The 12,971-nt window shown below is 43.6% G+C and overlaps 1 protein-coding gene and 1 pseudogene across 1 annotated transcript in view; one reads left to right on the top strand and one right to left on the bottom strand.

Moving 5' to 3' along the window:
• ANKRD55 (ankyrin repeat domain 55) overlaps positions 1 to 12,971 on the top strand; it is a 143,862-nt gene that overhangs the window by 117,630 nt on the left and 13,261 nt on the right. Inside the window, exons 8-9 of the mRNA XM_028849443.2 lie at positions 7,790 to 7,957; positions 12,938 to 12,971. The exon at positions 12,938 to 12,971 is cut by the window's right edge and continues 631 nt beyond it. Coding sequence (XP_028705276.2) covers positions 7,790 to 7,957; positions 12,938 to 12,971 — 202 coding nt within the window. The remainder of the gene's footprint in view (positions 1 to 7,789; positions 7,958 to 12,937) is intronic.
• Positions 3,645 to 7,620, bottom strand: LOC114679008 (small ribosomal subunit protein uS5 pseudogene; annotated as a pseudogene).

Genomic DNA, 12,971 nt, shown 5'->3' with positions numbered 1-12,971 from the left:
GGACATCCTGAAGCTTAGAGATAAGAAAGGAGCTAAAGTTTAGACAACTTGAAATTAGGTACCACAGACTGGCCCCAAGGACATGGGTATTTTAGAGATTATCTATATGCTCCCCTCATTACTCAGCAAAATCCTGTTCTTCTGGATGGCTTCCATATTGATGGTCAGAGGAATTTAAACAGTCGGTCTTAGTAATTGTCACGAAGGAGTATTTCACACAGCTTCTGAGTGAATCATCACATGTTGGTAAGCCTGACTGGATCAACATCCAGTCTTCCATCTACTGAATTTATTGGCAATAGTCTCTCTAAATGGAAGGACATAATCTGCTGGGGACCCATCTTGTTTCAGAATAAATGTCACCTGGAGACCTCTCTCACATAGAATGGAACTAATCATATCTGCCAGGTTCAAATATGCAGTGTGATTGATCACTGTGTTGAAAAATATATGGCCCTATTAGGTGTTATAAAATTGCTGCTACTAGCATAACAGAAAAAGGTGTTTAATTGACAGAAGATGCAATCTGTACCTGGGAATTCTGGGGTCACACAATATACATACATATATGCTCTCCAAATATTCATGTCCAACCCCCTTCACAGATACACCCAACCCAGCCCTTCTCTGTCCAGCTCCCAGGCTGGCTCCAGGCCTGAGAGACCACCTGGCCCTCTCAGGAGTGCCCTTCTGCCCAGGGTTCAGGCCTGAGGAGAGGTCTTCCATGACCTCCTTTCCCCCAGGACTGCCCATTTCCCGAGTGACTTACCGGAGGGATAATCATTCTTTGTACAGAAGACCCCATTCATAGGAATGTGGGCCAGGCGCAGTTGCTCACACCTGTATAATCCCAGCACTTTGGGAGGCTGAGGCGGATGAATTACTTGAACCCAGGAGTTCGAGACCAGCCTTGGCAACATGGCAAAACCCCATCTCTACAAAAAATATGAACATTAGCCAGACTTAGTGGTACATGCCTGTAGTCCCAGCTACTCAGGAGGCTGACATGGGAGGATCGCTTGAGCCTGGGAGGTGAAGGTTGCAGTGAACTTTGATCGTACCACTGCTCTCTAGCCTGGGTGGCAGAGTGAGACCCTATCTCAAAAAAGGAATGTCAACTTTCCCTTTGCCCTTTGCCTCTCCCTACATCCCCAGAAAAAAATCAGAACATAGTTTTGTGACATCAGTACTTAATCCAAAATATAGTGTATTCAATATTTTATTTTTGGAGACAGAGTCTCACTCTGTCATCCAGGCTGGAGTGCAGTGGCATGATCTCAGCTCACTGCAATCCCTACCTCCCTGGTTCAAGTGATTCTCCTGCCTCAGCCTCCCAAGTAGCTGGGACTACAGGTGTGCACCACCATGCCTGGCTAATTTTGGGTTTTGGTTTTTTTTTTTTTTTTTAGTAGATTAGGGGTTTCACCATGTTGGCAGACTGGTCTTGAACTCCTGACCTCAAGTGATCCACCCACCTCCGCCTCGCAAAGTGCTGGGATTATAGGTGTTAGCCACCGTGCCTGGCCTAGTTTATTCAATCTTGAATACAACTATGGGTAGAATCAAACGTCCAGTGCCTTTTCACAGTATTTTCCTGGATGACCTGACGGCCAGGGCTAATTGTCTTTAGGCCACCTCCAAGCTCTCAACTCTGATCTCCTGCTGGCAACTGCCTAAAGCAACTACAAGTCCACAGCTTCCAAAAATAATAATGCATAGGCACAGAGCAGCTATAAATCTACACTTAAGAAAGAAACATTTTTTTTTAGAGTCATGATAATCTTCAGAGATGCAACTCTATCTCCCAGCAAGTTGACTTTTTATATGCTTCAGCTAAGCTTCAGCTTCTCAAACTTCTGTTTTAGATCAAAGTATTTGCGGTACATTAGGCACACTTAAAAACCCACTGGGACAGGTTACCAAAACACAGGCAGAGTTCTTCATCCAAGACAAATCCAAGCCTTAACCTCCTAGAAAACAGTAGGCGCTCTTTAAATGAATAGTTGAAATTCTTATTTCTACTTACAGAGTTTAAAAAAAAAAAATCAGGGTCTAATACTACCCAGAATTATTTTGTCTTTGGTACAATAATGAAAGCAGTAACACAAAAGTATCGATTTATTAAACTTTCTTATTGAGAGCCTCTATATGTGCCAGGCACCACGCTGGGTGCTAGAATCACACAGTGAGTGAAAGGCTCCCATTCCCCTCCCACATGGAGCATACAATCTAACACTGGCCGGATGCGGTGGCTCACGTCTGTAATCCCAGCACTTTGGGAGGCTGAGGCAGGTGGATCACGAGGTCAGTAGATTGAGACCAACCTGGCCAACATGGTGAAACCTCATCTCTACTAAAAATACAAAAATTAACTGGCCACGGTGGCATGTGCCTGTAGTCCCAGCTACTCGGGAGGCTGAGGCAGAAGAATCGCTTGAACCCGGGGGGCGGAGGTTGCAGTGAGCCGAGATGGGGTCACCGCGCTCCAACCTAGCGACAGAGCGAGACTCCATCTCAAAAAAAAAAAAAAAAAAAAAAAAGTGGCGGAACACTTACTATGTCAAGTGTTTATGTTATTTTACAACTCACAGTTTTAAAAGTTACAATGATTTTTATCTATAATTTAACCTAACTTCTATTTTTGAGTTATCTCGCTAGATTAGTAGGAAACCTAACCTCATCTTTTAAAGGCCCCCACCCGGCTTCCCTTATTGTGTGTGCCTTGGTTCTGGAATTTTATACAACGGGTGTATAGGAATAGAGATGGAGGGTGGCCCCTCGTCTTCTGTCCTTATCCCTTCAGGTCGGATGATGTTCAGCTGTGTCCATGTCGTGCTTGGGCATGGGCGCCATCTTGGCCTGCCTGTGGTCCCACTGCCTAGACACACCACAGACATTTCCCATCCCTCGCTCCTAGTATCTCTGCCAGTGAAGCAAGGTTCTTGACCCCTTTGCTCCTGAGTCCAGTGGTCCTTTATGCTCTTGTCATACCACTTTTTTTTTTTTTTTTTTTTGAGACGGAGTCTCCCTCTGTCGCCCAGGCTGGAGTAGCACTCGCCTCGCTACAGCCTTCGCCTCCCGGGTTCTCCTGCTTCAGCCTCCCGAGTAGCTGAGATTACAGGCATGCACCACCAAGTCTGCAAATTTTTTATATTTTTAGTAGAGACAGGATGTCACCGTGTTAGCCAGGATGCTCTCAATCTCCTGACCTCGTGATCCGCCCGCCTCCGCCTCCCAAAGTGGTGGGATTACAAGTGTGAGTCAGGGTGCCCAGCTGTCACACCACCTTGACCACTGAAGGGGGACCCCCTTTCCAGTGCTGGGAAAGCCATTTCCATTCAGATATTTAGTTAAATATTTTGCCTTTGCTCTGAAGTTGCTCTGAGTCCCAAACTTGGCTTTTGAAAGCAAAAACACATTTCCCTCCCTGACTTCGCAATATCCCTCCGCTGAGGTTGAGCACAATGTCAATCATCCCCTTAAATAGGGGAAAGAGGCGAGGTAGAAAATATGTATAGACATCAGGATCTTAAAATATAATCCCACTACATGAAGAAATGGTGTTTTTTGTTTTGTTTTGTTTTTGTTTTTGTCTTTGTTTTTGTTTTTTGTTTTCAGGCTTAATTCACTTTATTCTTCTTGTATAAAAACCCTATGTTGTAGCCACAGCTGGAGCCTGGGTCCACTGCATGGAGACTCTGGTGTGGGTCTTGACAAGGTGGTCAGTGAATTCCTGATAGGGAGACTTGGTAAATACAGTCTCCTTCCAGAGGTCAGGGGTCAGGTAGCTGTAGGTCTTAGAGATGTCATCAAAGGTGGCCTTGGCAAAGTTGCCCAGATGGCAGTGCAGCCCTGGGCTGAGGTGTAGCAGTCATCGATACCAGCTATCATAAACAGCTTCTTGGGCACAGGCGCTGAGACGATGCCAGTGCCCCTAGGTGCAGGGATGAGGCGCACCAGCACAGAGCCACAGCGGCCTGTCACCCTTCAAGGGACGGTGTGGGGCTTGCCGATCTTGTTCCCACGGTAACCTCTGCGCATGGGGACATTGGAGAGTTTGGCCAGGATGATGGCCCCACAGATGGCGGTGGCCACCTCCTTGGAGCACTTAACACCCAGGCCGACATGGCCATTGTAGTCCCCCATAGCAACAAACGCCTTGAACCTGGTGCGCTAGCCAGCACGGGTCTGCTTCTGCACCGGCATAATCTTCAAAACCTCGTCTTTGAGAGAGGCCCGCAAGAAAAAGTCAATGATCTTAGATTCCTTAATGGGCAGGGAGAAGAGGTAGATCTCCTAGAGGGACTTGATCTTCATGTCCTTGACCAAGCGGCCCAGCTTGGTGACCGGCATCCACTTCTTACCCTCCGCCTTGCCTCGGCGAACTCCGCGGCCTTGACCCCGACCCCGCAGGGTCGCCGCCCGGCTCCGGATGCCACTACCGAAACCTCCGCGGAAGCCACCGCGGTTCCCCATCCCAGGGCCCCCAGGGCCTCCAGGGCCTCCGGGCGGGGCCGCTGCACCGGTGTCATCCGCCGTTTGGTGTGTTCTGGGAGAAGAAGCAGAAGTGGTGTTGAGGGCTGGGCGCGGTGGCTCACGCCTGTAATTCCAGCACTGTGGGAGGCTGAGGAGGGCGGATCATGAGGTCAGGAAATCGAAACCATCCTGGCCAACATGGTGAAATCCTGTCTCTACTAAAAATACAAAAATTAGCTGGGTGTGGTGGCCCGTGCCTATAATCCCAGCTAATCGGGAGGCTGAGGCAGGAGACTCGCTTGAACCAGGGAGTCGGAGGTTTCAGTGAGCTGAGATTGCACCAGTGCACTCCAGCCTGGCTGGCAACAGAGCAAGACGCTGTCTAAAAAAAAAAAGAAAGAAAGAAAGAAAGAAAGAAAGAAAGAAAGAAAGAAAGAAAGAAAGAAAGAAAGAAAAGAAAAGAAAAAGAAATGGTGTTGAGAAGAGTTGGCTGTGTAATTACGAAAACAGATTGGCTTTGACCTCACTGCACATACCAAAATACGCATATAGTCACACACACAGATTTTGTTTGTTTGTTCAGTTTTTGGTTTTTGAGGCAGGGTCTCACTCCATTGCCCAGGCTGGAGTGTGGTGGCAGGATCTCGGCTCACTGAAGCCTCAACCTCTCTAGACTCAATCAATCCTCCCACCTCACCCTCCCGAGAAGCGAGGACTACAGGCACGTACTCATCACATCCAACTAATTTTTATATTTTTTTTTGTAGAGACTGGGTTTTGCCATGTTGCCCAGGCTGGTGTCGAACTCCTGGGCTCAAGCAATCTGCCCACCTCTGGCTCCCAAAGTGCTGGGATTTCAGGCGCGAACCACAGTGCCCAGCCATGGTTTTTTATTTTTAAACCAAATAAATCTAGAATACTGGTGTTCTTTTTATTTATGTTCAGTAAAATTTACTTTTATGGTGTACATAAAGTGCATGAATTCATGTTACCACCACAAACAGAATTCAGAACAATTCCATCAATTCCAACATCAACTCATGTCCTTCTGTATAGTCAAGCCCTTTCCCATCGCTAAGCCCTGGCAACCACTCATTAGTTAACTGTCTGTATAGTTTTGCCTTTTCCAGAAGGTCATGTAAATGGAAATATATAGTAGGTCATCCTTTGAGACTGATTTATTTGATTTATTTCACTTAGCAGAATGCGTTTGACACTCATCTATGTTGTTGCATATATCAGCAGTCTGTTCTTTTTCATTACTGAGTAGTATTCCAATACTACTGGAATATTATTGAGTACCTCTTCATGTGCTTATTTACCATCCATATATCTTCTCTGACAAAATGTCTATTCTGATCTTTTGCTAATATTTAAAATTGTTTTATTTTCTTATTGTTCAGTTCTGAAAGATTTTATATACTAATTACTAGTATTAGTAATACTTTGTTGACTATGTGATTTGCAAATATTTTCTCCCAGTCTATGGCTTTTCTTTTTATTCTCTTAAGAAAACACTGGTTATACAATTTAATAAAGGTTTAAATACTGGTGAATATTTATCCACCTTTTGGCTAATGAAGGACTTTTTATTTTTATTTTTATTTTTTTGAGACAGAGTCTTGCTCTGTTGCCAAGGATGGAGTGCAGTGGCGTAATCTCGGCTCACTGCAACCTCTGCCTCTGGGGTTTAAGCAATTCTCATGCCTCGGCCTCCTGAGTAGCTGGGACTACAGGAATGTGCCATGATGTCTGGCTAATTTTTGTATTTTTAATGGAGATGGTGTTTCTCCTTGTTGGCCAGGCTGCTCTTGAACTCTTGACCTCAGATGATCCATCTGCCTCAACCTCCCAAAGTGCCAGAATTATAGGCATGAGCCACTGTGCCCAGCCACGAAGGATTTTTTTAACATAACATCATGAAAGAAAGAAAAAATGAAAAAGGAATTAAATGTGATTATTTTTTAAAGTTTTATAGAAAAATCATTTAAAAATGAAAGTTGGCTGGGCATGGTGGCTCACACCTGTAATCCCACCACTTTGGGAGGCCGAGGCAGGTAGATCACGAGGTCAGGAGTTCAAAACCAGCCTGCCCAACATAGTGAAACCCCGTCTCTACTAAAAATACAAAAATTAGCCAGGTGTGGTAGCACGTGCTTGTAGTCCCAGCTACTCAGGAGGCTAAGGTGTGAGAATCGCTTGAACCCAGGAGGCAGAGGTTGCAGTGAGCTAAGACCACACCATTGCACTCCAGCCTGGGTGACAGAGTGAGACTCCATCTCAAAAAATAAAATAAAAATAAAAGTCAAGTAACAAATTACAGAAAATGTTTTCATAAGCATAACCTATAGAAGATCAATGTATTTAATACAAAGAGCACATACAAATTAGTAAGAAAAACACATACTTTAACAGAAAAATGACAAAAGGCATTAGTCATTTCAATGAAGAAACTCAAATGGAAAATAAACTTATGGCCGGGCGCGGTGGCTCAAGCCTGTAATCCCAGCACTTTGGGAGGCCGAGATGGGCGGATCACGAGGTCAGGAGATCGAGACCATCCTGGCTAACACGGTGAAACCCCGTCTCTACTAAGAAATAAAAAAAAATAGCCGGGCGAGGTGGCGGGCGCGTGTAGTCCCAGCTACTCGGGAGGCTGAGGCCGGAGAATGGCATGAACCCGGGAGGCGGAGCTTGCAGTGAGCTGAGATCCGGCCACTGCACTCCAGCCTGGGCTACACAGCGAGACTCCGTCTCAAAAAAATAAATAAATAAATAAATAAATAAATAAATAAATAAATAAATAAATAATAAAAATAAGAAAATAAACTTATATTTCAAAAGTTCAAACCTTACTATAAATTAAATAGAAAGGAAAACGACAGTGAAGCATATTTTGCCTACCAAATGGACAAAGATTTTTAAAGTGAGTAACAATACTCAGTATTAGAGAAGGAGGAGAAACATAGCTGGTAGAACAAATTGACTCAATCTTCCTGGAAGGCAGTTTGGTACTACGTATAAAGAACCTCAAAACTGTTCATACCCTTTGACCCACTACTTCCTCTTCTAGGAAATTGTCAGAAAGCCCAGAGAGAGCAGAAGGCAGGGATACTTAGAGCTAGAGGAGAGGCCCCTACACATGTCTACCATCATCCTTTGGGCTCATTTAACACTTACTATTTCTATACTGTAAATGGCAACAAGATTTTCCCTACCTCAACCTGGCTTTGAGCATGAGCTGTTGCTGGCTAAGAAGCCTGAACAATCAACGTGCTCAGACACTTGTGCTTTTTCCACATGGCCCCTCCAGGACACCTCTGCACTGGGCTGCAGCTGCAGGGAAGGTGGAATGTGTCCAGTCACTGCTGGAGTTGGGAATGGATAGCAACCTGCGGGACATCAATGAAAGCACGCCCTTGGCCTACGCTCTGTATTGCGGTCACACGGCGTGTGTCAAACTCCTCTCCCAAGAGAGCAGGTGGGTACACCACGAGCCACTTATTTTTCTATTCTCCTCAAATATTTATAAATTCGGATGAAATGTTTTAAATTGCCAAGGTGCAAACCAATAATATTATTATACTTTTATAATATAATTAATGTTACATAGTATTAAAGACATTAAATGATTATATAATTTATGTTTGCCATTATCTAACACAGAATAAAGTGTTCTTGGAGCAAAATGATAGTAGTGAGCCCAAATCCATCAGCCTAATATTCCCTGAACTTGAATCTCTTCTTTCCTTTTCTCTCTTTCCTCTTCCCTTTTTGGCACATCCTCTAAATCCCCCTTTTGCCTAATTTGGTGAGTCTCAAACTTTTGTTCTCAGGACTTTTACACTCTCAAAAATTATTAAGGGCCCCCAAATAACTTTTATTTATGAGAGTCAAACCTATCAATATTTATGGCATTAGAAATTAAAACTGAGAGGCCAGGCACGGTGGCTCATGCCTGTAATCCCAGCACTTTGGGAGGCTGAAGCAGGCAGATCACCTGAGGTTAGGAGTTCAAGACCAGCCTGGCCAACATGGTGAAATCCCATCAACTAAAAATACAAAAACTAGCCAGGCATGGTGGTGGGCACCTGTAATCCCAGCTACTTGGGAGGCAGAGGCAGGAGAATAGTTTGAACTTGGGAGGTGGAGGTTGCAGTGAGCCGAGATCACTCCATTGTACTCCAGCCTGGGTGACAGAGCGAGACTCCATCTCAAAAAAAATTAATTAATTAATTAAAACTGAAAATTTTTTAATAAAATATGCATTTTTATCCACTTAAATTAATAATAAACATTACATTTACATGTGAACATAAATATTATATTTTTAATTAAAAATAAATTGTTGTATTTAATATTTCTATTTCCCAAAACAAAGATATTGTCATGAGAAGAGTAGCATTGTTTTACATTTTTGGCAAATCTCTTTGGTAGCTTAATACAAGCTTAATAGAATACAGCTGGGGGCTGGGCATGGTGGCTCACACCTGTAATCCTAGCACTTTGGGAGGTCAAGGCGGGTGGATCACCTGAGGTCAGAAGTTCAGCTAGGCCAGCCTGGCCAACGTGGTGAAACCCCATCTCTACCAAAAACAGAAAAACTAGCCAGGCGTGGTGGTGCGTGCCTGTAACCCCAGCTACTGGGAAAGCTGAGGCAGGAGAATCACTTGAGCCTGGGAGGTGGAGGTTGCGGTAAGCTGAGATAGCACCACTGCACTCCAGCCTGGGTGACAGAGAAAGACCCTGTCTCAAAAAAATAAATAAATAAATAAAGTGGGTTCCACATCTGCTTTTTGCATTCACTCTGTTGCAATATAATGTGTTTTGTTTCTTGGGTTTGGGGTTTGCTTATTTATTTATTTATTTTTAAATTTTAGAGCCAGAGTCTCACTTGTCACCCAGGCTGGTGTGCAGAGGCATAATCATGGCTCACTGCAACCTTGAACTCTTGGGCTCAAACGATCCCCTCACCTCAACCTCTTGAGTAGCTGGGACTTTTGACATGTGCCACCATGCCCAGCTGGGTTTTCTTGTTTTTTGTTTTTTGTGGTTTTTTTTGGAGAGATGGCCTCACTATGCTACCCAGGCTGATCCCAAACTCCTGGCCTCCAGCAGTCTTCCCACCTTAGCCTCCCGAAGTGCTGGGATTAGAAGTGTGATTCACCATGCCCAGCCACAGTATCATGTTTTGATTGATGTATGTAAAAACAATCTGGCCTTATATAAATACACAGTTGGAAAAGGCAGGTGTATCTCAATAGGCTTTTCAGACAATTGTGTGTATTTTTCTTTTCTTTTTTTTTTTTTTGAGACAGAGTCTCGCTCTGTCACCCACCTGCCACCATGCCCAGCTAATTTTTTTGCATTTTTAGTAGAGATGGGGTTTCACTGTGTTAGCCAGGATGATCTCAATCTCCTGACCTCATGATCCGCCCACTCAACCTCCCAAAGTGCTGGGATTACAGGCGTGAGCCACCGCACCCGGCCAATTGTGTGTATTTTTCTTTGATACGATATCACAACTTAACAAGTAGTAGTTTCTTAAAGGTTAATTGCAATGTGGATTCTCACCATATCAATGAATTTTTTGTACTCTGTCACATTAGAATACATTACTATACCTTATAGTTTAAATGGGCCCTCTACACATGCGTGATTTTATTAACACCTTGTATTGGTCATTTGGAAAATATTGGTTCACTTAATTATAAAGATCTTCCAAATGACACATTTCATTATACAATATCAAAAAGTCACATTTGTTAGTGTTACCACCAATCTCATTGGAAAAGCTTTATAGATTGAGATGCTATCAAGCTTACAATGTGAATATAAGTTTTCCAAAATTCTAGTTTTTACTTGAAAGCTAGACTTTCATCATTGGCTACAATAACTGTCAATTATTTATCTTGAAATGAAATATTCACTGTATTCATTTTATTTTTTTTATTTATTTACTTTGAGATGGAGTTTCACTCTTATTGCCCAGGCTGGAGTACAATGGCACAATCTCGGCTCACTGAAACCTCTGCCTCCCGGGTTCAAGCAATTCTCCTGTCTCAGCCTCCAGAGTAGCTGGGATTACAGGCATATGCCACTACGCCTGGCTAATTTTGTATTTTTAGTAGAGACAGGTTTTCTCCATGTTGGTCAGGCTAGCAACCATGCCTGGCCCACTTTATTCATTTTAATATATTTTTATTTTATTTATATATATATAAATATATATATATATATGGTATACATGTTTTGATATAAATATACCTAGTGAGATGGGCCGGGCACAGTGACTCATGCCTGTAACCTCCATACTTTGGGAAGCCAAGGCGGGTAGATCACTTGAGCCCAGGAGTTCAAGACTAGCCTAGCCAAGATGGCAAAACCCCATCTCTATTAAAAATACCAAAATTAGCTGGGCTTGGTGGCATGCACCTGTAATCCCAGACACTCAAGAGGCTGAGGCATGAGAAACACTTAAACTTAACTGCAACTTTGTACCCTTTGACCTACACCTCCCATTCCCCCACCTCACCCTCACTTCTGGTAACCACTGTTTTACTCTCTGTTTCTGCGTATTTCACTTTATTTATTTTGCAGGAATTTCTGCAAATACTTAGCTCTACATAACCCTAGTTTGTCTGTAAGGCATAAAAATGGTGTTCCGTGAAAAAAGTGTCCAGTTCAGCCCATGACTCAAACAATTGCACAGCTGCTTTACCCCAAGACAATCATCACACCTCTGTATATAGTAGAATTGCTTACGATCACTTCTTATTTTGTCAGACAAGTGTACTCAAGTCAATATTTAATCAAATTAATAACTTGTACTACCTAAACAAGGACATTATTAAGTTAAAGGACTTTTTTTTTCTGCAAGTACATTGATGCCCCTATTGTCCTGATTTGAACTGAGGCAGCCACCATTTTACCCACCACCTCTACTGCACCATCGATGCAAGGCAGCACAGTGAAAAAGACTAATAACGTTGTGGTGTTATTATGAATAGAGTTTAACCTCATGAAACCCCTGAAAAAGTCAGGGATCCCTCTTTAAGGGTTCAGTGGACCCCATTTTGAGACCCAGAGGCCTAAAGCATGAGCCGTAACAGGGGAGGAGATGGCTTACACAAGATGCTGCAATAGCATCAATTCACAGAGGGACATATTCTTTGTAGGGGAACTTGAATGTCAGAGGTGCCCTGGGGATCTCTCTGGTAGTATTAGAAGTCTAGAATTCAATATTTCAAAAAGCCCATTGGAAGGTGAAAGAATAAAGATAAGACTACATCATGGGAATAAAGATTCAAAGGATGCACTGTGTGACCTTTAGAGAAAACATTCGTTACATGCATCCAAAATAAGTGGTAATGTTTTTCAAATTGCAGATTGCGATATCTCACTCCAGAAAGTAATGTTGCAATCTGACCCTTAGGGGCACACACACGGGTCAGGTTTCATCGTTAATTCATACCGCAGAAAGCATTAAGTCAATTGGAGCCTCAAAAGAGAATCACACAGAATTTTCCAAGGAACACAAACAGAATAGCACCTCAGGGAACCTCTCGACAACTGCTGGCCTTTTTCCTTTATAATTTGCCTGTGCATTGGGCATTGCTCACTTTTTTCTGCAGCCACGCCCGACCTTGGACATGCACTCCTCCTCTTCTCTCACTGGAGCCCACACTAAAACTTCTTTCCTTGGTTTTCTTTTCTTTTTTTTTTTTTTTTTTTTTTTAATAGAGACGAGATCCTGCCATGTTGCCCAGGCTGGTCTCAAACTCCTGACCTCAAGTGATCCTCCAACCTCGGCCTCCTGAAGTTCTGGAATTATAGGCATGAGCCACCACGCCTGTTCTTTAGCATACTTTTTTAAAAAGTACTTTTCAACAGGAAAGTTTTAGTTTAAAATGGGGAGGGGGTGCCTGAGGGGGATAATGTCAGTTGGTCAGCACTAGGTCCAGGTTTTCTAGGATCTCTTTCACAGAAAGCCTAAAACCACACTCCCCCCACCTCAGCAACCTCCTCCATCCTTCCACTCGTTGAAGCCTGAACTCAAACCCTTAGGCTTCATCTCTGACTTCAACTCGCGCTCCTACTGACTGTCCTTGAGATGTGAGAACAACACTTTCAGCAAGTTTTCAGTTTAGTTAACCCCTTGTTGAAAACAGATGATCCAGGTGTAAATTTTGGAAGGATATCCCCTGAAGGAGCAAGAAAAATATAAGAAACGTCCTCCTTGGGCAAAGACTGCCCATGGCAAAGAGCGTCTTCTGGGCAGCATTGCCAGGGGTGCTGTGAGTTCCTCACACCACCTTTAACTTGAGAAGGCTTTGGGGGTGTCTAGGAAGGATCTCAGAAAACCTGATGAAGCATGTGGAATAGGGGGTCGGTATTTCAGTTAGTGATGTCTCTACTTCCTATTCTCACATATCATCCCTGCTCTTTTATATTTGCATAGAACAGAGCCTACTCGACCCCCTCCCTCCCAGAGC

Source organism: Macaca mulatta, chromosome 6 (genome assembly GCF_049350105.2).
Source record: "Macaca mulatta isolate MMU2019108-1 chromosome 6, T2T-MMU8v2.0, whole genome shotgun sequence".
NCBI classification, from domain to species: Eukaryota; Metazoa; Chordata; class Mammalia; order Primates; family Cercopithecidae; genus Macaca; species Macaca mulatta.
The sequence above is the reverse complement of the archived record's forward strand: the minus strand, read 5'-3'. Positions and strand labels throughout refer to the sequence as shown.